Source organism: Canis lupus, chromosome 14, assembly GCF_011100685.1.
Source record: "Canis lupus familiaris isolate Mischka breed German Shepherd chromosome 14, alternate assembly UU_Cfam_GSD_1.0, whole genome shotgun sequence".
Classification (NCBI taxonomy): Eukaryota; Metazoa; Chordata; class Mammalia; order Carnivora; family Canidae; genus Canis; species Canis lupus.
Genome location: NC_049235.1, coordinates 28,692,827 through 28,717,408, shown reverse-complemented (window position 1 = coordinate 28,717,408; position 24,582 = coordinate 28,692,827). Strand labels below are relative to the sequence as shown.

Here is a 24,582-nt window from a genome sequence, read left to right as displayed (position 1 = left end):
CTGCTATGATTCTATGATTCTCTATAGTATCTTACCTTCTGATTTTTACCTAACATCTGTACCAATCTAATGTTTAAATAAATTCTAACAGAGCCATTCAGAGGAAAATTATGCTATCCTTAAAAAAAAAAAAAATCTATGATGTGGAATTTTATATTTCAGTGTGTAGGGGAAAATGTTTATATGACCACACTTGTTTATAAACTTAACATTATGTATGTATGTGGTGTATGTTAGGGAAAATTAAATGGAAAGATGAGACATTGAAATAAAAATAATCAAATGAATCTAAACATGTAAAAAAACCCTGATTATTTCAGTAGCTCTGAAAGAGATAAAAAATGATGGAGTATGGCTTTTATTTATTTTTTATCTTTTTATTTTTTTGAAGATTTTATTTATTTATTTATGAGAGACACAGAGAGAGGCAGAGACATAAGCAGAGGGAGAAGCAGGCTCCATGGAACTCAATCCCAGGACCCCGGGACCATGACCTGAGCCAAAGGCAGATGCTTATCCACCGAGCCACCTAGGTGCCTGGAATATGGCTTTTAGACTATATGTGTACACTTCTATTTCAAAACCTAGGAATTCCCAGGAAAATCTATGCAAATATTTTAACAGTAGTTATTTCTGGATAATATAAGGATAGATCATTATTTTCTTTTGGCTTGATCTGTAATTTTTAATTTTCCTCCAGTTTTTCTGTTACTTCTGATATTTAAAAAGTTAACACCTAATTCGAATATCTAGTCTTTCAAAACACAGTTCAAAAGATACTTCCTTGTTAATTTCTGATTCATCTCTCCTATAAAATTCATGTTTTATCTATCTCAGCATTGCACTTTGGGTATATTTAATGTACAGCATTTTCTAGATTGTAATCGTATTCCTAATAATGAAAGACATTATTTCCCATGGTAATTATCAGCCCTTGTTCTAAACTCTGACATTTAACATAGTAGTAGTTCCAAAAATGTTTTTTCATAAGAAAAATAGTAGGAAGCAATGAGTCAAGGCAGACTCCTTAAGAGATTTTATAATCTTGATTGCATGTTGTACATTTAATTCCCCATAGTGATTTTTCAAATCAGTTCTAATTATAACCAATAGCAACAGGTTGGATAAAAAAGCTACCAGTAGCGTAAAGCAAATACCTCTTTCTTTGCAGCTCCAAACAAAACAAAGCAGGTTATTAAATGTTCTAAGATATGCAGGCCATTTATTTTTTTTTCTCAAATTGGTTTGAATAAAGAAAAAATGGAAAACCAGGATTTCATATCTTGGGTTTGTTTCTGACATTGCCAATTTTTATTTTTACGGCAATTTCACCTTTATGAACTTAATTTCCTTTTTATAAGGGGCTGAAGTAAGTAAATTTATGCCAACTCTTCTGTTTGTCATGCAATGTACCGGAGAGCTGTCCATCTCAGTTTTACAAAAGGCTTTCCAAAGGGAGCCGTTCCCACCTCTATTTCACAGAACAGGAGGAACTGAGGCCCGGTTAAAAACACATCCAAATTCATAAAAACTAAATGCTCACTGTTTTCAAACCTAAGACTATTCAGATTACTTGGATCCTCTAAATTGGTTCCTGTTCCAAGGTAAAAAATCCAGGACAAAAAAATGTTATAAATCTTAAGTCCAGAACAGTAGCAGTCTTTGGTAGTTGATTCTTATTTTCCAAACATATACAGATAGTTTGTGAACCATGAACTTAGCATTCTCCTACATCACAAAGCAGCTAGCAGTGCCTTTTTTTTGATACATTAGGAACCCAGAGGCACTGAATAATTTTCACCTTTCTAAAATTACTAATCTCTGCATCTACATGAAGAGTTACCTCAATGTCAATACGAAGAATTGTATTCATACACACACCTACTCCCACCCTCCATCTCCAACCCGCCCCAGTTTTTTGAGAACCTCTGTTTTGTCTATTAATGGGGAAGGAGGGTGCATATTTGTTCCATTCAATTGTTTATAATTTCCTAGAGAAACATTATTCTTCAAAATTTAAGTTTGGGACATGTCATTCCCTACAAATTATGCTACTTCTCCTTTATTTCAGGCAGCTGTCACATTTCTGTTTCTCATTTCCTCCCTATCATTGTATATTTTAAATTCCTTTCACTTTTTTACACCTCTTACTTCAATTTGACACTTTACACACATCCTTAACTTCTGTCTAATGCATCTTGCCTTCATTTTTAAAAGTGATGTACCCAGGATCATGCTGTCCTCTTGATCCATCTTTCATTTAAATAAGGCTATGCATCTTATGGTTTTCGTTTCTTTCTTTTTTTTTTTTTAGATGGAAATATGCAGTCATTCCCCCCACCCCCCAAATAAAAGAAAAGAAAAAAGAACCAGTTCTTTTTTTGAATCAGTGAGTCACTAGTCTAGTCTTATTAGGAACACAGCACATTTTTCTTTTAAGGAATTTCAGAAATCTAATATTTAGAGGGAAACACTATGTTGTAAAGGTCCAATTATTTAATAAAGATACTACTATCTAAAGCAAAGGAAAAAAATTTCACTGTGAGATGCTTGCATGAAATCATTGATTTTCCCCCCCCCAAATAACAATGTAAGTTTACCTTTATGTTAAAATGAACAAACTGCTAAGCTTTCTAGCTGTGCCTGGAATGAATGTAATTATTACTCAAGGTCAATCATTGCTCAAGGTCTCATTTCCCTCTATTGGACTGAAGTGTATTCCACAAAGTAAGATTTTTTTTTTTCTTTTATGGATACCTGCTAACACTTGGTTACTTTCCTTTTGTTATGCATCCTTTCTGGTGTATAACCATGTTTTTGTTCTTTTCTTTCTCTGCTCTTTACCATTTGGGGATGGTCAAGATTGTGGCTCACCTGAGGTTAAGTGACAGATAGCTTTATGTCAGTTTCAGGTGTACAGCATAGGGATTCACTGTTTGCATATATCATGACATAATCACCCCAGGAAGCTAGTTAGTTAACATCCCACACTATACGTAAGGATCGATTTTTCTCTTCTGTGTTTTCATCAGGTGGCCGGAGAGAGATATGTCTACAAATTTGTGTGTGATCCAGAAGCCCTGTTCTCCATGGCCTTTCCAGATAATCAGCGCCCACTGCTGAAGACAGACATGGAACGTCACATCAATGAAGAGGACACAGTGCCTCTGTCTCACTTTGACGAGAGCATGGCCTACATGCCTGAAGGGGGCTGCTGCAACCCCCACCCCTACAATGAAGGCTATGTATATTAATCCAAGTGACAGTCACGCAGGGCCTCCTCGCGCTTCTCCTCTTTTTGCAGGATGCAGAGAATCTCTGAGTTCTCTTCAATCTTTGTTTGATTTTCGTTGTTTGTATTTTATTTTTAAATAATAATACACAAAAAGGGGCTTTCCTGTTGCATTATTCTATGGTCTGCCATGGACTGCGCACTTTATTTGAGGGTGGGTGGGAGTAATCTAAACATTTATTCTGTGTAACAGGAAAATAATGGGTGAATGGGTGGGGGGATATAGGGATTACTTTTTACTTAGGCTTGGGATGGGGTCCTACAGGTTTTAAGTATGATGAAGCTATATCATGTTTATTTGATTTCATAACAACATAAGAAAATGTTCATTTTCTCTGGGTATCTATGGTACAGTTAATTCACATTGTGTAAATATCCACTTGGAGACTATTTGCCTTGGGCATTTTCCCCTGTCATTTCTGAGTCTCTGCAAGGTGTACAAAAAAAATCCACAAAAAAACAAAAAAACAAACAAAAAAAAAACCTACTGTAAATGGCAGTTTAATTGTTAGAAATGACTGGTTTTGCACCTGTTGTAAAAAGGTATTTAGAGATCGCATTTGCTGTTATTTGTTTTGTTTTGCTTTCTGTATGACTCACAGAGGATAACCATAAAATGGGTCATTCTCTCTGAAGTTGAGTGATGATCACCATGACTGTAAATGAGGGGCACAGTTTTGGACTCTGGCTCCAAATCGAGTCACAGGCCAGTAGCATCCCATGTACCTGGTGCCACCTTGCTGTCTAGACACACATCATACTCTTGTTTAAATATTTTGAAGCCCGTTTCAGTTAAATAACGATATGTCATGGTCCTTTGAGATCTTCATTTAAATGTTAAATCTGGGATCACAATGAAGCAAAAAATATCTATCTCACTTCCTTCAGTACATAAAGAAACATTATTTAATCGATAAGAATTAACTGTACTAAATCACGTATTATGCTGTTCTAGATACAGCAAGCACTCCTTAAGAAAAATATCCAATACACTAAATAGGTACTATAGTAATTTTTAGACATGGTACCCGTTGATATGCATTTAAACCTTTTACTGCTGTGTTATGTTGATAACATATATAAATATTAGATAATGCTAATGCTTCTGCTGCTGTCTTTTCTGTAATATTCTCTTTCATGCTGAATTTACTATGACCATTTATAAGCAATGCAGTTAACTACAGATAGCATTTCAGGACAAAATAGATGACTCAAACCATTTATTGCTTAAAAAATAGCTTATGCCATGCTATGCTATAAGCAGCTTTTATGCACATTGACAAATGAAGAGTAAGCTTCAGCTTGCTAAGGGAAACTGTGGAAACTTTTGTAACTTTTGGTGAAATAGAAAATTATTTACAAACTGTCGAAGAATCTGAGGAAGTTGTTGTATGACATAGTGCTGGCACAGATACTCATCTTGTTTGGGACTCTTGTGTAAATGTGATTGGATTGTTTGAAAGAAGATTTAAAGATTTAAAGTTTCAAAGGGTTTTGTTTTGTTTTTGTTTGGCATTTGGAGAAAATATTGAAAGCAGGATATGTTGTTTCATTCACCTTGGGAAAAAAAAAGTAAGTGGTGTTATAATATCTTTGAATAGCTTGCTAAAACCGTTCAAACAAGAAGCGTGAGTTTTGTTCAATCCATCAATATCCCAGAGGAACAACATTTTTAAGAGTCTATAATGAAATATTAAGAAAAATATCTTAAACACAAAGCCAAAATGAACTTAAAAAAGCATTTCTTAACAAGCACAGGAAAGACTGATGAAAGATGATTGCCTGGCAACCGATTTTCCAACATGGCACACACAGGTCACAGCTTCTGTATCTAAATTGAACAGGTATTGGGAAACTTACATACCATAATCAATACTACTCACATTTAATCCTACAAAAAAAAAAAAAACGATTTTAATTTCAACATATATATGTAACCTGTGATTTCAATGATTGTTCTGCATATACATTATATATCATTTGGCCCATTTGGGCTAATAATGCCTTAAAAATGAGAACTTTTTCCCCTCACTATGCTCATGTGGCCATTTACAGCACTTAGAATAAAAACAAATTTTAACATATTCAGCTGAAGATTTATTGGAAAGAGAACATATTTGGAGAAATTAAAGGAGAAATGAAAAGTGGGTCTTTAAAATATCTAAATGAAATTGTATTGAGGATTCCTTTTTTTTATTTTCCTCTTTTTCTTTTTTTCTTTTTCTTTTCAAATTTCAAGTTCTAATTTCCCGTTGGGAAGGAATTGGACTATGAGTTTATCTTAAGGGATCAAAGGAAGAACTAGTATTAATTATATAATATTTAAGGACAAATTATTTTTCTGCTTAAGGTAGTGAATCACAAAACAAAATAAGTAATTGGCCAACATTAAGGATATTTCCGATACGGAAGGGTTCAAAACATTGCATTATAAACTCTTTTGGGAAATGTATCTAAAGTTTTCTTTTTTTTTTTTTTAAGTTCTGTTTTTATCCTACCTTTTGTTTGCTTGTGTTTTTATTTTCAGATAGATTAATAAATCTGGCAGCTGATTTCTGCAAGATTCTTGTGTTTTGAATTTCTAATTTAATTGGCTACTCATAGAAAATTAATTAAAAATATTTTTTTCTTCAACTTGGTAAAATAAACTAAAAGAAATATCCTCCTAGAGTTTGCTGCCTATTACCCAACAGACTAATTACAACAAAGAATGTTATATCCTAAATAACTAATGAAAAATGATCTTTCTTAAGTTATGCTGAAAAATAAAAATTCACAAAGCTAACAGTGCAGAGCAGTTCTCTCAAATCCTAGAAGGATTTTGGAGGTCATTTATTTGAACCTCCTTTTTACAGATTGTTTTAATTTCTTATAGCTACTATAACAAAGTTAATGGTTTGAAACTACACAAATTTATCCTTTTGTAGCCCTAGAGATCAGAAATCCAAAATGAGTCAAAAGCTATTAAAATCAAAGGGTGTGTATAGGGCTTGTTCCTTTCGAAGGCTCCAGGGGAGAATCTCATTCTAACTTCTTCCACTTTTAGAGGCTGCTGACATTTCTGGCTCCCAGCTCCTGGCTCCTGGCTTCATCACTCCAGTCTGTTTCTGTGGTCACATCCCTTTGTCTACTATCTTCCTCTGCCTGTCTCTTCTAAGGACACTTGTGATTGCATTTAGGGTCCACCCAGGATTATCTGTTCATCTCAAGATCTTTAACTTGATGACATCTTTGAAGTTAGTATCATTCACAGGACTGGGCTATGGAGGGGTGTGGGGAGGGTGTGTTATTCATCCTATCACGTAGATGAAGACACTTGTAAAAATACGGATTGATTTACCTATGGGCAAAAAGTCTTATTGATGAAGATAGGATTGGAAGTTATTGAAAAACATTTTTGTTTACCATTGAAATAGTTTTAGTTCACATAAATGGTACTGAAAGCATTCTATTCAAGTTTACCTATTCCACTAAAGCATCTGGTAATCGCATCAAGCTTTTACATGATTTGAATAACTGCTCATGTAAATATTATGTAATGAGAGAAAAAAAAAAGTGTGATAATTACAGAGTAGTAGCTCAGTTAAATCTGTTGTCCAAGCCAGAGTTATATTTTTTAAATAAATTTCTTTTTGTCCTAGTATGAGTTGTTACTATACGATCTCAACATCTGCAAGGGATTACTATTTAGTTCTAAAGTATGAGTCATCTATATGACAAAGACAGAAATCTACTACCCACTGTTAATAGCATTTAACTAGATTTTGGGCGTATCTAAAATAAGCTACTTTGTCTATCTAGCAACACTTTCAGAACTTATAGTAACAAAACATTAGAGGAGAAGGCCATTTGAATGTTTCATACTGGGTATCTTAAAAGAGGAAAAGTAAAACTTAAAAATAAGTGAATGAGCTATTTTCCAGTTGCAGTTTGATGTGAAGATGAGAAAAATAGAGTAGTACAAAAAAAAAAGTTGGTTCAAAATAAGAGAAGGGAATTAAAAAGCCTATTGAGCATATTAAGCAATTGTGATAAGAATTTCATAACAAGATTCCCTAAGATATCACTGTTGGACGGGATCCTGAGGAATTTGGCCTAATACTTAGAACTGAACTGGTATTTTCAGGGCTTGACTATAACTTTTTTTTTTTTTAAAGTAAGACTCATTTAGAAAGATTTATTTATAAAAAAATATGGAAAAATAGAGTTTGAGAGTGGACAGACACCTTTATAGAAGTAATGATTTTAGAATGCTAAATTATATATAGAATAGCTATGGTTCAGGAATTCATATATTGGGTACAGTTTTTTGTTTTTGTTTTTATTTTGCATGTAGACTCCAATATTCTTCCATTCTAAAATGATATTTAATATTTCTATGGAGAAGACATTTTCAATCCACTTGGATGTATTGAAATTATGGTTTGGAAATACATACTATGAAATTTGTGATTATAGCAAATTAAATATGCTCAAAACTTAAATCTGAAATAAAAGCCCAGAAACTGAAAGTATTATTGTGATCACTCTGAATGGTGGCACATCTAAAACTGAGAAATGTTGTCTAAATTTTTGACTTGCTCCTAATCATCTGAATCATTTTAATCATTTAGTTTATGACCAAGACACTTGAGTAATGTCTTTGCTACCCTTCTACCACTTCCCATGTATTATTCTCTTTCCAGTAACTTAGGTCCCAGGATATCTGATAAATCTTTTTCTAGTTGTAAGCTCTAATTTCTTTTAATATATTATTTCACTTAATCCTTTCAGCAACTATATCGGAAAGAAATTTGTAGAAGGGAGCTACCCAAATTATTTCAGTGACTCCCATGTGCCAGCCAGCAACCATGCATGACATATGCTACTGCCTCTATCACTGATTGGCTTCACTCGAGGAGAAGCTTAGTGAGGCTTGTGGCAAACAAAAACGTCCTTGTGTCAAGATGTCATGTGATCACAGGCAAATTCATAAGCTGTACTTTTTTTCTGTTACTTGGACCTAACTACTTTCTCGATTTAAATTTCTAATACTTAAAAATGTATGTAACAATGATTCACATTTTGCTGAACACAGTCTTACTTAAAACATTTCTTTAACCATTCTTGAATAGTCTTTATAGAAAAATCTGACAAAGAAATCAAGTGCTATTTAAACACAGCAACATCAAACCGTGATTTTTTTTTTTTGAGTCTTTAAGCATTTAGAAATCAAAATGATTGAAGTACCACTTTGTTGGTGGTGGGTTTTTCCCCCCTACTAGAGAAGGATACAGCTTAACGCTCCCAAAAGAGACAGATGTACTGATCAAATTCGTCAGAAAGTTGTAAACACTGCCCCTGTGATTTATGCTATTAGACATGACTTCTGAAAGTAATAGATTTTCCAGAAAACTTTTAAGGCACAGTAAATTTGAATTTACATGATTCAGAAGAAGCAAGAGACAGATGTTTAAATTAGAAAGAACTGAAAGCATAGAAACTATTTTATAAAGAAATCTTGATTTTTTTTTTTGTTAATGTCACATTACTACAAAGGGGACTGTGACATCTTATATACATTTTAATTTTATGAAAAGCTAGTAAAAGTACTTGTCCTATAGTTTAACAAATTTAAATGGCAGAATAAAAAAGGGGGGAAAAAAGGGAGAAAAAAAAGGAGACAAAAAGGGGGCACTGCTTTTTACTCTGTAATTTAAAATACTATTCTACTTTTAATACTACAGAAATATTTTACTTTATACTTAAAAATAATCATAAATATTAAATTCTTTGTTTTGTTTTAAAAATGTACAGTATATATAACATAGAACTTGTAGTTTTAACCATGTTAAGTGTGTGATTCAGTGGCATTAATTACATTCAGAATGTTGTACAACCATCACCACTATTTCCAAAACATCTAGATCCTTCTATTCTTAAAGTATTAAAATACCTTATCATATATTAGAAATGAAAGGTAAAAATGCAGTTTTTTTCTGCTTTCTCATAATTCATATTGCAGTTTCTTCATTAATAGATTGTTTCTGGTATTACCCTGTCATTTAATGGCTTTATTAAAGAAAAAAAATAAACATGTATAAACAGTGTATCTACAAAGCCCCAATTATTGTTGCAGGGAGAAAAGTTCATTTAGATAATAAGCTTACTGGCTGTTTTGAAAATAACTCCGTTATTTAGGTGTAGGTTAACAAGTAAAAACAATCCCTTTACACAAACCATGTCAAGCAGTAAATTATTTTGCCGTCATGGTTTTTAAATTTGAAATGATAGATTTGATTAACATCATAAAAACACAAACATACTGAAGCTATGATTAAACTCTTTAAGACAGTGATAATTTCAGATAATTTTTTTAAAATCACAAACATCCTAAATTAAATAACAATATTTAATTAAAGTAGGCTATCAAGATAAAATGGGCATCTCTCCACTGTCCTCTCACCATATTTTTAGGTATAAGCACTAAAAACTTTCCACGTGAAAAGAAATAGAATATTTTTCTCGCATTCTCCAAGTCTCTTAAAGATTCCTTTCAAAATCTATTTCTTGCATTGTGGTACTCGATCATATATAGATTAGGGTGGCTTGTTTAGAATCATTCACTTATGGAATAAACTTTTACTTCATTATTGAAAGGGTAGCATGTGAAGAGATAAGATTCTATTATTATATTTAAATTTTTCTCAGATATATAATACCAGGCCCAAATGTGATACATTCCAATTTTGTTTGTTGATTTTTACTTGTATTGTGAATAGCTTGTAAATAGTAAATGTTACAAATAACACACATAATTGCCCTTCTGATTATTTTGCCTGCTTACCTCTGAAATTCAGTATCAAGAAAATTATGAAATAGAACCAACTGAAAAATGACTTCTTCCCCACAACTTGCTGTTTACTTTTTTTCACAAAATTTGTGATTATGTAGAAACCCCGAGGCAATATTTCTAAAACCAAAGCAAGTGAAAAAATTAAAATAAATGTTTGGATATGTAGATCCCAAAGGAAAAGTACATTGTGCACTAATTTATTCATTGAGTAAATATTAATTCATATTAGAACAGACTTGAGATTATTCATTGCAATTTGCTCTAATTTGGGAAATCCATTGATTTAATCTCTCAGAATCCCTTAATAAGAATTTTCCACAAATTGGTATTAAACACTGCTTTAAAAATCAGCTGATTGTGCATTTTCTGCATTCAAATTAAATGCCCTGTTCCAGGAATGCCTGGTGGCTCAGCAGTTGAGTATCTGCCTTCGGTTCAAGGCATGATCCTGGTATCTGGGATCGAGTCTTGTGAGCATCAGGCTCCCTGTGGGGCTCCCTGTCTCTTCCTCTCTCTGTGTGTCTCTCATGAATAAATAAATAAATCTTTAGAAAAAAATAAATGCCCCATTCCATAGGTAGGCCATATGGAATATACAACAGATTTATAAAAAGTGATCCCCGCACTTAAACTAAGACTAACCCATGTAAATCTAACATACACTTAGATAATTATATGGTTTGGTGTATCACTTAGTGGATGTGATATATCCATCCTTTAGTGTATGGATTCTATGCAAATGGAGTGTGGTAAAGAAGTAGCCTTAAGAATGCTAGTGACAGTAGGAAGCAAGAATACTTTTAAAAATATATATATAATGAGTTTATATGTTCAATCATGCCTATTACCATTAAATGAAGCATTTAATTAGTCACTAAGTGTAATGTGGCCCATAATGCAGGGGATGGTCAAAATTTATAAATCAGGGCAGGGAAGACTGCTGACTCTAACTTCTGGACTGCCTTGATCTCAAACATCTTGATTAAAAGCATTAATCAAAAAAAAAGCATTAATCAAATGCCTACTTGCTGTGTATGTGTACATACTAGGATTTCTCCCTTTGTTATGAAGGGGTTATTGTATTAGTTATGGTTGATGGTTCCAAGCAACAATAACTGAAGGTTTTCAAGTCAAAGAGGTCCCATTTTATAGATGCTGTAGTTTTCCTTGTTATCTGCCCTGACAAGTGCCCCCCTGTTCCCAACCTACCGTTGATGCTTAAAAAGGTCAATAGAAATGAAAAAAGCATCTTCTGAGATGGAGTTATTTCTAGTCTTTGATACATTCCGTTTCAAATTCACAGTGGCAATGACTATTTCGTAGCAGACAGCTCATAGGTTGATACCCACCTAAGAACCTCTGGGATACTGAGATAATCAATCCCCTTTTGCCTGGGACAATCCACTTATTGTCCCTGTGTGTTATTAACAGCGCCCACTCCTCACTCTCAAACTTTGGAAAGTAAATTCACTCTACCTGAACTCTAGATCAGAAAGCATGATTAAGATGCTCCATTTGGGTTGCCTCACAGAATGACTTTTTGTGATTGAAGCATCATACCGTTCCTCCAGGACAGATATACTTGAGGGATTATTTCCTGGACCTGACAAAATTAACCTCCCTCCCCTCCATATCTGTGGTGTTTATCAAGATAAAAGATTCCTGTATCTTCTATTTTATCAGTCGGGGAATGGTGGATGTTTATAAGTATGAGAGGCATAGGCATCTATATGAGTATCTGTGGGGCTGAGCCGGATAGATTTTAAGGTTTCTGAATTTTAGCTACACCCCCATGAAAATGAATACACTGCGACTCTACCTGTTTTAAGTGGAAAAGAAGCTTAGTAGGATAGTAAGATGGCAAAACTAATGGATATGATAAAGAACTTCGTTTTTTTAAAAAATCCCAAAAGCAAGAAATAATGATAAATCTTTGCAGGCCACCACTACTGAAATAAATGTTTACCAACTATCTTCCCATGCTAACATCACTTTACTGACGATTCAGAGCCCTGAGGAGAAAACCCAAGAGTTGGCCCTTAGTTTGGTTTCTTCCACCAGCCCCATCATGCCCTTGTACAGTTGATGAGAAGCAATTCTCCCAAGTCATTGGCAACTGAAAAAGAAACAGAATTGTCCAGTCTTTTTCACAGTCCCAAATAATAATATTATCATTCATCTCCCAAATGGGGAAACTGCTGAAGATAGAATGTCCTTTTTGTTCTTCCCATTCCTTCAAGAGTTCTTTGATTCCTACAGGCCCTTAAAGGCTGCTGATGTAGTACATGGACATAAAAGCAGTGATTAGCAAGAAGTGGAAATGTTTAGCAGGTTCTTGAAAAGTATAATCTAAGAGGAATAATGATGAGAACAAACCAATATGCATAGAGGACAGGTACTGTATTCGTTTGCTAGGGCTGCCATAACAAAGTCACACAAACAGGCTAGGTAGGTCAAGCAGCAGAAATGTGGTGGAAGTCCTGGAGACTGGAAGTTTATTTTTATTTTTAATTTTAAAGATTTTATTTATTCATGAGAGACACACACAGAGAGAAAGAGAGAGAGGCAGAGACACAGGCATAGGGAGGAGCAAGCTCCATGCAGGGAGCCTGATGCGGGACTCAATCCTGGGTCTCCAGGATCACACCCTGGACTGAAGGCGGTGCTAAACCGCTGAGCCACCGGAGCTGCCCTGGAAGTTTAAAATTAAGGTACTAGCAGGGTTGGTACCCTCTGAGGGCTGGATCTGTTGTAGGACTCTCTCCTTGGCTTGTGGTTGGCCTTTTCCCCCTGTGCCTTTCACATTGTCTTCCCTCTGATTCTGCCCCATGGTCCAAGTTCTCCTTTTCAGAAAGATGTCAGTCATATTCCATTAGGGCTCACCTTAATGACCTCAATTTAATTTCTCTCTGTAAAGACCCTTTCTCTGAATAAGATCACATTCCAGAGCACTGCAGTTAGCTTGCCACCGCCCTCTGTTTTGGAGAGAGGATACAATTCAACCCATAACAAGTATTTAAATTATGGTCAAATGAAGATGAAAGAATCCATTAAAATGAAATAAATATTATATGGTAAGTATGAGATTCAGACTTAAGGGGTAAAAGACAGCTATGTCTTTCTTATATTACATGACTAAAATGGATAAAGACATTGCATAAATATAACCAAGGCATTGACCTTTATTCTCAAAGATGTTTGAAATATATTTTATTCTCAGTGTCCTCATCCCTCCACCAGTTACCACCTTCCTCAAAAGATGCTATAGGCAAATGAGAATAAAGGGATTACTCACATAATAAATTTAAGGAAAATCTAATGAGGAAATGCAGGGGTAATAAATGGGAAAAACAAATAATGGAAAAGCAAAAAAAAAAAAAAAGAAAAGAAAAAAGAAAAATGGTACTGTAATAAAACTAATATGTTCTTGCTGTTCTCTGGTGTTTAGGACCTAGAAACTAACTATGTGCCAGGAGAAAATCTATGAACAAAAACACTATAGACTTTTCCGAGCTAAAATGAGAAGTTAGATGAGGAAATTTGCGTTGAGCACTACTTATCATTTAAGCACCATTGAGCAATAAGCAGCATGGGTTTACACAGAACAAATCATGCCAAACAAATCTGATTGCTTTTTTTATTAAATTACAAGATTAGTGGATGAATGCAATGTGGGAGATGTAATACGTTTGGATTTTAGCAAAATATTTGATACAGCATCTCATGAACTCAAAAATGAATTCAAATAGTCAGGAATATTAACACCGATGTAAGGAGTGGTAATTAAATGAAGGATTGCAAAGAAAAAGAAGTAATAATCAACTGTGATATGGCAGCTTGGGAACACATCATTATAAGGTGCTACAGTGATCACAGGATTTATTCAGTACATATTAACATTCACACAGCTTTCTCAGGCTTGATAAAAATAAATGGAATAAAAGATTCAGCATGCACCCCAGGATTTCAGACAAGGTATACAATAAATCCAGATTTAGGGGAAGGAGAAAATAGATTTGACCTCAAACATTTATGTTGCTTTTGAAAATAGTTACTTATGTCACTGGATCATTTAATTCACTTAGCGTTCCAAGATTCTATCCTGATGCTGTTATTTGATCTTTTTCTGAGTCTCAGGACAAGCCAATGCTTTATCATCTAATCTGCCTAGCTTTAAACAAAAGATTGACCAGATAGCACACGACTCTTTGTTGCCGGACTCTTCAGCATTGGGTAGACTTGAATTCTACTATGGTGCATGGGCCTCATGATAGAAACTGCCCGCAAGGTGCAAGTTAAATACGATACCTAGTTAAACAAATAGAAAGGAGTAGATGTTTTCCACTGAAATTCACAGCTGATACTAAATTAGGAAGTACTGCTAAAAGCAGTGAGGCCAGTAAAATGACGGTGGTGCTTAAATGGATAAATCATGAAAAACAAAACAAAAACAAAAACAAAAAAAACAAAAAAGGAAAGGAAAAGAAAAGAAAAAAAAAAGAAAAAATGACAGAGGTGCCCTGGCACAACTGAGAAATGCTTGTGTCAAATGCAAAGCACTGAAGTGACTAGGAGAGAAATTCAGCAGTAATGCCAAAGGATGCAACAAGGTGACAGGGAACAGCAACGCGCATATGAGTTTACAATGTCAGCCATCACCCGAGAGATGTAACATGATGTTTGATCTAATAGATGAGGTTGAAAAAGATTCATCAGTTTCTGAATGCAATGCTAAAGTCCCTTCTGACTGAATTTATTCCCTTTGGAAACATCCTTTTCTAGAACAACAAAAAGGTACAGAGGGAAATCATAGCCTAGTAATAAAGAATGACCATGAAGTGCTCATGGTGAAGGATCAAGGTGTGTACAGTATGTTCAAAGGCGAAAGAACTATATATAACATTTGTCTTCAGATGTATAATATCTCTTAAGGAGAGTAGCAAAATAGAATAAATACTTCTGTAAAGGGCAGGAAAAACACTCGATGGGGAAAAAAGATAATAAATAAATTCATAACCATATTAGTAAAAATTGAAATCCTGAGGGGGGAGACACTATATGTCTGAAAGATAGTCCTCAAATTTCAGCCTTTGATTAAAGAACTGATTCAAGAATATTCCATAAAATTGGAAATGTAATAGCTTTCTGAACAAGGATTTGTCAGGAACAACAGAATATTCTTCACAAACAGATTCAATAATCTTCTTGAATAAAAATTCAAATTCTGATAAACCCACCTTTCATTTATCCATTATAAACATAACTATTGAATCTGCATGTTCCTTCCCTCCCTCTCTCCCTCTCCTTCCTTCCTTCCTTCCTTCCTTCCTTCCTTCCTTCCTTCCTTCCTTCCTTCGTTCCTCTCTTTCACTCTTTCTTTTATTTTTCAATATAATTAACTTGCAGGTTTTTAAGTAGTTGGTGTGGTCTAGTGTTTTCCACCAGAACAATGAATATTTGGGCTAGATAATTCTTGAGCAAGATTCTGATGCATTGTAGGATGTATAGCCTCTGGAACCCCAAAGGCACTACATGCCAGTGAGAACTACAGTAACTATAACAGCCAAGCCCCCCCACATGCACACATTTCTAAGTGCCCCTAATGTAACCTCCACCCCAAAAAAGCTCAACAAATTTTTAAGCACACTCACCATAGCAACCCCAATATTCAGGTTTATTGTCATACCCGTTTGGGAACTCAAAGACAGATGCTGTGATTGTTCAAGGATACAACGTCACAAGAGCCTTGTATCAGCCAGTTTATTCCAGATTGTGTTAAGTGTTTTACACAAACCATGTTTCTCTCTATATATACCCACCATGAGTCAATTGCAGTGCTGTGTCAGAATTACCACTGACAGTACAGTCTCAAGCCGGAACACTGATGGTTGTTATGGCATCGGGAAAAAGAACACGGTAACCATCTCCTGGCTTCTGCTCTGAATTTACACTAACTAGCACTTAATAGTCAATGGCCAAAGAATGGACTTACCCATTTTTGAGTTCCAGAAAGTGGCAATATATAACCTTTCTGCAGGGAGGGGTATTTAATATGAGTAAACAAATTACCATCAGCCCTTACTATCCTTTTTGAATTCCAAGGAAAATAATATTGAAATTTATCATAAAGTTTCCCATAGTGGAAATGACATCTTTAAAGGAGATGAAACTTATTACACTGATATTTATAATACGAAATTTAGGAAGGGATTCCTGAGTGGCTCAACAGTTGAGTATCTGCCTTCGGTTCAGGGCATGATCCCAGGGTTCTGGGATTGAGTCCCTCATCCGGCCACCTGTGGGGAGCCTGCTTCTCCCTCTGCCTATGTTTCTGCTTCTCTCTGTATATCTCTCATGAATAAATGAAAAAAATCTTAAAAAAAAAAACAAAGAAATTTAGGAAAACATGGAACAGAGCTGCTTTATTTTCTGGAGACTGGAGAATTAGACTTGTCATGCTAGAAACTCTCTCAGTGACTTTCCTGCTGCTGTTACTGAGCTATTTGCTTTGCCGTGTTTACAAAACATGTAATTTGCATCTGGGTGGCTCAGTCAGTTAAGCATCAGGTCATGATCCTAGGGTCCTGGGATTGAGCCCCACATTGGGCTCCCTGCTCAGCAGGGAGTCTGCTTCTCCCTCTACCCCTCCTGCCTGTTTGTGCATGTGCCCTCTCCCTCTCTCTCTCTCTCTCTCTCTCTCTCAAACAAATAACAAATCTTTAAAAAATATAAAGCATAATTTGTAATTACTTCAACACATACTTATTGAACCAGCTCTGGAGATGACAAAGTACAGACGACTCGGCTCCTTCTCTTGATGAACTCACAGTGCAGGAGGAAGAAAGAAACAGATCACTGACTATAATTCAGTAGGTGAAATTTTGTATTATAAATATCTAATAAGTATTTGAGTACAGTTATGAGAGCAGTTAATCTTTCCTGAATATAGATATGGAGACATCTTTATAGATGAAATGATACATTATGCTAGCATATAAATTTGGTGGACAATTTCAGGTAGATAATAGGGACTGGCAGGTGAGAGAAAGAGAGAGAAAGAAAACCTGGGATTGTCAGAATCTCCTGAAAAACATTCTTTAAAAAAATTTTTTTTTTAAGATTTTATTTATTTATTCATGACAGACACACAGAGAGAGAGGCAGAGACACAGGCAGAGGGAGAAGCAGACTCCATGCAGGGAGCCGGACATGGGACTCGATCCTGGGTCTCCAAGATCAGGCCCTGGGCCAAAGGTGGGGCTAAACTGCTGAGCCACTGGGGCTGCCCCTCCTGGGAAACATTCTTAAGATATGTGCTTCAATCTCCAACTACCAATAACACACAAAAGAGCTGGGACACGTCCTTCTTATAAAGTTTCCAAGATGATTGTACCTTCAACCTAGATGAACACCACAACATTTCTATGTTTTGATCTACTAAAACAAGGATCTTTAGCAGTCAGGTAAGATCACTTGGGGTTTTATTTTAAAATAAAGATGCCTAAGTTTCAGATTCAGTAGGTCTGGGATTGGGTCTAGAAATCCTAATCCCATACGATTCTGCTATAAGTGATCCACTGACCTTATATGGGATGGAAGATAGGAGGAAGTATGTCGGGGTTAAGGGTTTTTGAGAGGGGCTGAAACCAGAGTTTGATGTTCTTCTCTGGCAAGAAAAATGGTTCAGGGTGCCTATAAATCTGGGGCCACTATTCTGCCTACAATGACATGTGTTAAAATTCATAGACTGGAGACCAAAAGAAAAAAGTCAATTTTGCTGTATGCTAATTGAAATCATAAAATAAAATAAGACTCCAGTGATTCTTAATATAAAGCACATTTTAGAAATGCAGCTTTTGGCTAAGGTGAGTCATCAAAGACTATTAAGTAGAAGGGTGAAGAGTGATATTTTTGTTTTAAAAATGTTCCTTTGTAGATATGTGGAGGCTATATTGGGGCTTATCAAGAGTGGAGGCAAGCTGATCAATTAGGATGCAATTAGTTGACACAAGAGATAGAAGAGGACTGTAATTAGACCCTGGAGCCTCATTTTCTAGGAGCTGTGAGTTCCTCTGGGAAAAGCCTGAAGGAAGGGCCCTAGGTTTCGGCTCCTCCTTGTCCCCAATCCAATGTTATTGTCTGCTTTCTATGTTAAAAGCACAAGGAAATTGATTGTGGAGAATATAAAAGTATCATCTTCATTTCTGTTCTCAAGGATATTAAAATATGACATTTCTCAAGACAAAAAGAAACAAATCAAGAAAATGTGTATGGGAAGGTCCTGAGTACAGGGTTGGTCTAGAATAAGAGCAGTGGTACCCTGGTGTGGAGAGACTGCTTTTAAATACATCACCAATGATGCTGGAGAGATCAGTGTACCCAGATCTGAAACAAGCTGACAGAAGGTCTTTTAAATTCTGCCCCACAAATCAGCTCAATGGTAGCATCCTGGCTCATTTATAAATGACAGAAGAGATTTAGATGGACAGGTCTATTTAAGCACTTATTCAGCATTGCAACTTACTGTAGAATACTGCACAGGCTTGCAGATTGGGAGTTGAAAGTGTGCCTTAATTCTTTGCGCATCACGGTCCATCAAATTGCTCTAATAGAAGATTCCAGAGTTGAGGTTAGGGGGCTTCCAGCTTGAGAAAAATGACTCTTTTATTTGTTATTGAATAGAATGTCTTTGAGTATATTTAGAGATGACCCTTTATACGTTATTTGATAGAGCATCTGCATATATTTGAAGATCTCTAGCCAGCTAGTTAGTGAATCAATCTGGCCTCTGTTTCCAATGCCCCAATTACAAGTCATAAAGAGATTGGAACCAGAATGTTAAAACAACAAAATTATCTCTATTATAATAACTAGGGTATATTATAATAACTGATATTGAGGGAAAAAAAGGATATCTGAAAATCATTGATGCCAGTGGAAACCAGATAAGTGGTTTGGCGGCATTGCAGCATGAACAGGAGTGGATGGGGGCTGGACAAGGAATGGAATAGCCCAAACAAAATGAGTGACTATCCAAGGCCCATCATCAAAGTGAGTAGGAGCCAGTGGAATAGGAAGGATCATAATAGGACCTAAAGCTTGCTTGATCCAGCCAGAGTCAATTCATATGCATATGTAGGTTAACACAGGAACACTGGAAGGAACCTTCGTGTCATGCCTCCCATATTTCAGATCAGAATGGGCAAATTTTCCTCTTCAGGGAGACAGTATGTTATGATAAAAATATTGCTAGTATTTACAGAAATTCGAGTTCTAGCTCTACTCTGTATTAGTATGTCATAACTAATTGAAATAATAACTTGTGTAACATTGACCTTCTATAAGATGTACTTATAAAACATTAAGCAAACATTGAATAATATGTCCTTTTTTAAAAAAATTATCATGTTCTATTGCTAGTTTGATAAACATGGCAAGAGGACATTGGGGCAATGGGATTCCAAGTATCTTATGTATATAAACATGAAGAAGATCAGGGATAAAATGAGATAAGCAGTCTGGAGTCATTTGCTACCTCTCCAAGTGGCCCAAATAGGGCATTAAACCAATCTGTTACTATTCTCTGCATTTATCATCTTGAAGCAAAATATAAAAATCATGAAGATCATATGCAAAATCATCCTGGACTGTGTTGACTGGGTACTTTAGACCTGATTGCTCTTCTTTACCTTGCTGAGGATAATCAGCTGTGAGCCCATACTATGTAGTGTTTCCTGCTTTGAGAACTTAGTCATTTTATTTCCGGAGTCAGATATACCCCAACTTTGCCTGTGGGCTGGAGAAAGGGCAAGGGAGAGTTTTGTTATGTTCCTTGTTTCGCCACTATGCTTAGGCCAGATAGCAAGAGTGTTTGAGTTGACCAATAGTATTGGGTTAGAGAAGAGGAATATAAACTGTATACATTACTGAGAGAATCTGGCTCTCCTACTGAGCTTGGCATGGTCCTGGGATAAATCCTTGGTGTGACAGGCACAGAGACTAAATATAAGGAGGTTCTGAATTTGACAGACAAGCAGTCATGAGGGAGCCATTCTTATCAATGTATAGTATTATTGAAGATTATTAATATAGAAGAAGACACTGCATCAAGACAGATTTTGGCACAGAAAACAGAAGGCTTTTGGACTTCATATATTTCATTTATCGTTTACCTCAAGAACGTTTCTAATTTTTGCTTTAGGCTTTGTTTTTCTTTTGTCTCCAGAGTAAGAAATCTATCTAATCCCAATTTTTGCTACCTAACATAGAGTTTTTCTAGAATAATAGTTTATTACCTGATTTGTTGACCTGGACAATTTTCTGTATTCTTAAGTACTATTGTACATTGTGATTTTTATTTTTTTAATTTCTTTTTTTAAAAACATTATAATTTATTTATTCATAGAGACACAGAGAGAGAGAGAGAGAGAGAGAGAGGCAGAGACACAGATGGAGGGAGAAGCAGGCTCCATGTAGGGAGCCTGACTTGGGACTCGATCCCAGGTCTCCAGGATCTCACCCCAGGCTGCAGGCAGCGCTAAAACGCTGTGCCACCGGGGCTGCCCTACATTGTGATTTTTAAAAGTTACATAATACTTAATTGTATAGATGTTCTATGGTTTATTTAACTATTTTTCCAATAACGACATTTAGTTGCTTCTATTTTTTTTACATTATTATAAATTTCAGATAGACTATCTTTGTATTTTTATCTTATCGTTTTTTGAGGGTGGGTTTAAAGTCTCAGGAGTGAAAGTTCTGGGTCACAGGATATGCTGCTTGTGCCATTATTTTAACTTTTACTGAAGTTTAAGCAAAAATCATGTCAAGGTCATTTTAGAGAAAATAACAAAGCCATATTCCTGAATAAAAGGTAACCATGCAAAAACAAATCAATGAAGTTTTTTCAGTTAAGGTAAGTGCAAGTTCAGGATGGTTTATTGAATATTCAAGTAATTGACTTATTTCTACCTACAGGGACATGTAAACATACTCTGGGCTTAGGAGGACACTGGTGAAGACCTGGGAACATAGTTTCCTTTCTACTTCTGAAGGAAATTTTTTTTTCCTTAGGGTGAATAATATCTTATGTCCGTAGACTCGTAGAATCCCCAAGTCCATGCAGACCTAGGTATAGCTGTTGGCATCAGAAGGGCATAAACACAGTGGTGCAGCTATGTATAGTAGGAGAAAGGAGGAGACACCAATTTGGGTCTCATGGAGGCAACACAGAGAAGAAATGAGAAAAGGAAATAGCAGAAGGCAATAAGGAAAAGGAGACACAGAAAAATAATAGTCTACTATCTATACAGAGGTACAGAAGGTATAGGATCAAAATTAGCATGTGAGGGACACCTGGGTGGCTCAGCGGTTGGGTGCCTGCCTTCTTCTCTGGTCATGATCCCAGAATCCGGGATCGAGTCCCACATCGGGCTCCCTGTGTGGAGCCTGCTTCTTCCTCTGCCTGTGTTCTGCCTCTCTCTCTCTCAGTCTGTGTCTCTCATGAATAAATAAATAAATCTTTTAAAAAAATTAGTATGTAATAAAAAGAGGACCCTTAATATCCAACATTGTAAAATTGATTAAATACAATGAGACAATTAATCAAAATTGAATGTGGACTATATATTATACAATAGTATTGTGTTGATGTTAAATTTTGTGATTTTTACAATTGTACTCTAATAAGCAAAAAAATGCCCTTGTACTTAGCAAATGATTGCTGAGAAGGGTAAAGGCATGATTTTTGCAACATACTTTGGGATTGTTTAGAAACATAAGCATGTATATGCACACACACACATTATAATAATTTAAAAAGTGTGACAAAATGTTAATTAAGTTATTTAACTTGAGTAAGGAAATAAGAGGATCCTTTATGGTATTGTTTTAACTTTCTTTAAATTTGAAATTATTTCCAAATAAAAAGTTAAAGGAAAAAATTAAAAATATTATATGCCCTTGGCTAACATTATTCAAAGAGGCATTTGTGACCCAAAATGGACCAACTAGAATTCTTCTTGTAATTTTTCCATTATGATACATTATCAAAGACTGTCTTTGGTGATCATAGTTCTGGTAAACAGAAGTTTAGGAGTTCTTATGAAGTCATGAAACATTTTTATTTGCCAAACTCCTCTCTTGTGACATGAGATTTTAATAAGGCTGCTGTAGAATTAGATCCTGGACCCATCTTCTTGTCCTCAATGTTTAATTCAGGCGTTAGCATGAGACCAAAGCCAGGTCAATAAGAGTATTCTCCAAATCTTAACAAGTGCTACTATATGGATAACCATCTCTTGCCTTTGGAATTTAAGTGCTAAAATGTAAATTTAGACTTGCTTGGGTCCATATTCCTAGGCCTGAGAAAGACAGGTTATTTGCAACAGAAGAGAAGGAGATCAAACATGTAAAATAAAGCAGAACTGAGCTAGGAAAACAAATTTAAAATCTATAAGGTATTTTTTAACTCCCTGGGTCCAATGTCTGAAACCCAAAGATACGAGCACATACCTGTCTGTTATAATAAATAATAGTAAGCCAATAAATTCCCTCTACTTTTAGCTTAAATTAGTTTGTATTCTGAAATTGTTGGGTTGGATATTCTATATTTGTCATTATGTCAAGTCGGTTAATTATGTTTACCTTACCGATTTATCTGCTTGTTTTATCAGTTGCTGAGAGTTGTTTCAAGTCCTTCAATATAAGGGTGTCTTGCTGACTCTGACTCAGCCCATTGACGAGCTAACTCTTGGTTCTGGCTCAGGTCCTGATCTCAGGGTCATAAGATAGAGACCCACAATGGCTTCTTATTGAGTGGGGAGTGTGCTTGAGATTCCCTTTCTTTCCCTCTCCCTCTGCCCCTCCCCGGCTGGCATGCCTGTGCTCTCTGACTCTCTCTCAAATAAATAAATAAATAAATAAATAAATAAATAAATAAATAAATAAAGTCTTTCAGTATCATTGTGAAACTATTTTTCCTATAGTTCTGTAAAATTTTTCATCATTTTGAAGATATGTTATAAGGTGTGTACAAACTTAGAACTATTATATTTTCCTGGGGGTTTTACCCTTTTATCAATATGAAATGTCTCTTTGATCTTTAATAATGTGTCTTGCATTAGTGTCTGCTTTGTCTGATATTAATGTGGTTTTAAAATCTTTCTTTTAGGGATGCCTGGGTGGCTCAGCAGTTGGGCATCTGCCTTCAGCTCAGGGCATGATCCTGGAGTCCTGGGATAGAGTCCCACGTCGGGCTCCCTGCATGGGGCCTGCTTCTCCCTTTCCCTGTGTCTATGCCTCTCTGTGTCTTTCATGAATAAATTAATAAAATCTTTTTTTAAAAAATCTTTCTTTTAGTGTTGTTCAATAATTTTTATTATTATTCTTTTTTAAAAAAAATCTTTCTTTTAGTGTTGTTCAATAATTAGTATTCTGTTTTTAACTTTTCTGAATTTTAATACTGAGAGTATGTCTATTATAAGTAACATTTATTTAGTTTAGTTTCTTTAAAGTATTTTATCTTCATTTATTAATTATAATTTTAGTTCATTTACACTTATTTTATTTGTATATTAGTGTTTAAATCTACCATCTTTCGATTTGTTTTCTAGTTCTTCTATCTGTTCTCTGTACCTTGTTTTCTCCAAGTCTTCTTTGTGTATTTTTTCTTCTGTTTGTTTTTATTTAAATTAGACTTTTTGTGTTTGTGTTTACTAAACTCAACATCCATTAGTTTGTTAGTTACACATTCTTACACTATTTTTACTATTACAACATTCCTTGACATATCAACATCTACTCTAGAGATTTTCACACAGCTTTTTGGCTAATTAAAGTCAGATATAAATTAATTTGTTAACATTTTCAAGACCCTACAGTGACCTTTAAATACTAGGTTATTTTTAAACCTAAAACATTTTATTTCCTTTATACTGTTAATATCCATTTAGGTTTGCCTATGCCTTCCACATATATTGCTCTTCCAAATATTTTTCCTTTATCGTTGGGCTTCCCTCTTGCATCAGTTTCATCTTCCTGAAGGAGTCCCATTAAATATGTTGAGTAAAAAATATAGGCAATGAGGGTACCTGATCAGAGATGAATATAGCCCTCTTCCATAGATGCAGATAAGGGATGATTTATAGCTATGTCTAATTCCTTCCAGTTGAGAACTTGCAGCAGTATCTTTGTGGGTGTTAGGGTAAACACAATTTTAGACCTCTCCTGGTTTTTAACTCTACAGTAGTCTTCTGTCCTCAAATTTTGGCCTCATTTCCCATCACTACCTGTTATACTTCCAGATCTTTATTTTGGATTGATAGAATGAGAACAACATTCCTTTCTTTCTGGCAATCTACTTGATTTCTCTATGGCCAGAACAGATTCACAGGGACAAGATTAACCATAGATTAATCTGGTTAAACTCATGAGTCTGGAAGTTTTAGGAAATGAGG

At 35.2% G+C, this 24,582-nt stretch overlaps 1 protein-coding gene and 1 long non-coding RNA gene across 12 annotated transcripts in view; both read left to right on the top strand.

The window, feature by feature from the left end:
* Positions 1-6,935, top strand: part of ETV1 (ETS variant transcription factor 1) — a 95,567-nt gene extending 88,632 nt beyond the window's left edge. For all 11 annotated transcript variants that reach the window (XM_038556971.1, XM_038556968.1, XM_038556966.1 and 8 more), the window contains one exon: positions 3,033-6,935. In XM_038556971.1, coding sequence (XP_038412899.1) covers positions 3,033-3,254 — 222 coding nt within the window. In that variant the 3' untranslated portion in view covers positions 3,255-6,935. The remainder of the gene's footprint in view (positions 1-3,032) is intronic.
* A 9,114-nt stretch (positions 6,936-16,049) lies between these two features.
* On the top strand, positions 16,050-17,583 carry LOC119865742. Its single transcript, XR_005369184.1, has 3 exons — positions 16,050-16,355; positions 16,902-16,996; positions 17,271-17,583. It is a non-coding gene; the product is annotated as an uncharacterized LOC119865742 (long non-coding RNA).
* The last annotated feature ends 6,999 nt before the right edge of the window (positions 17,584-24,582 follow it).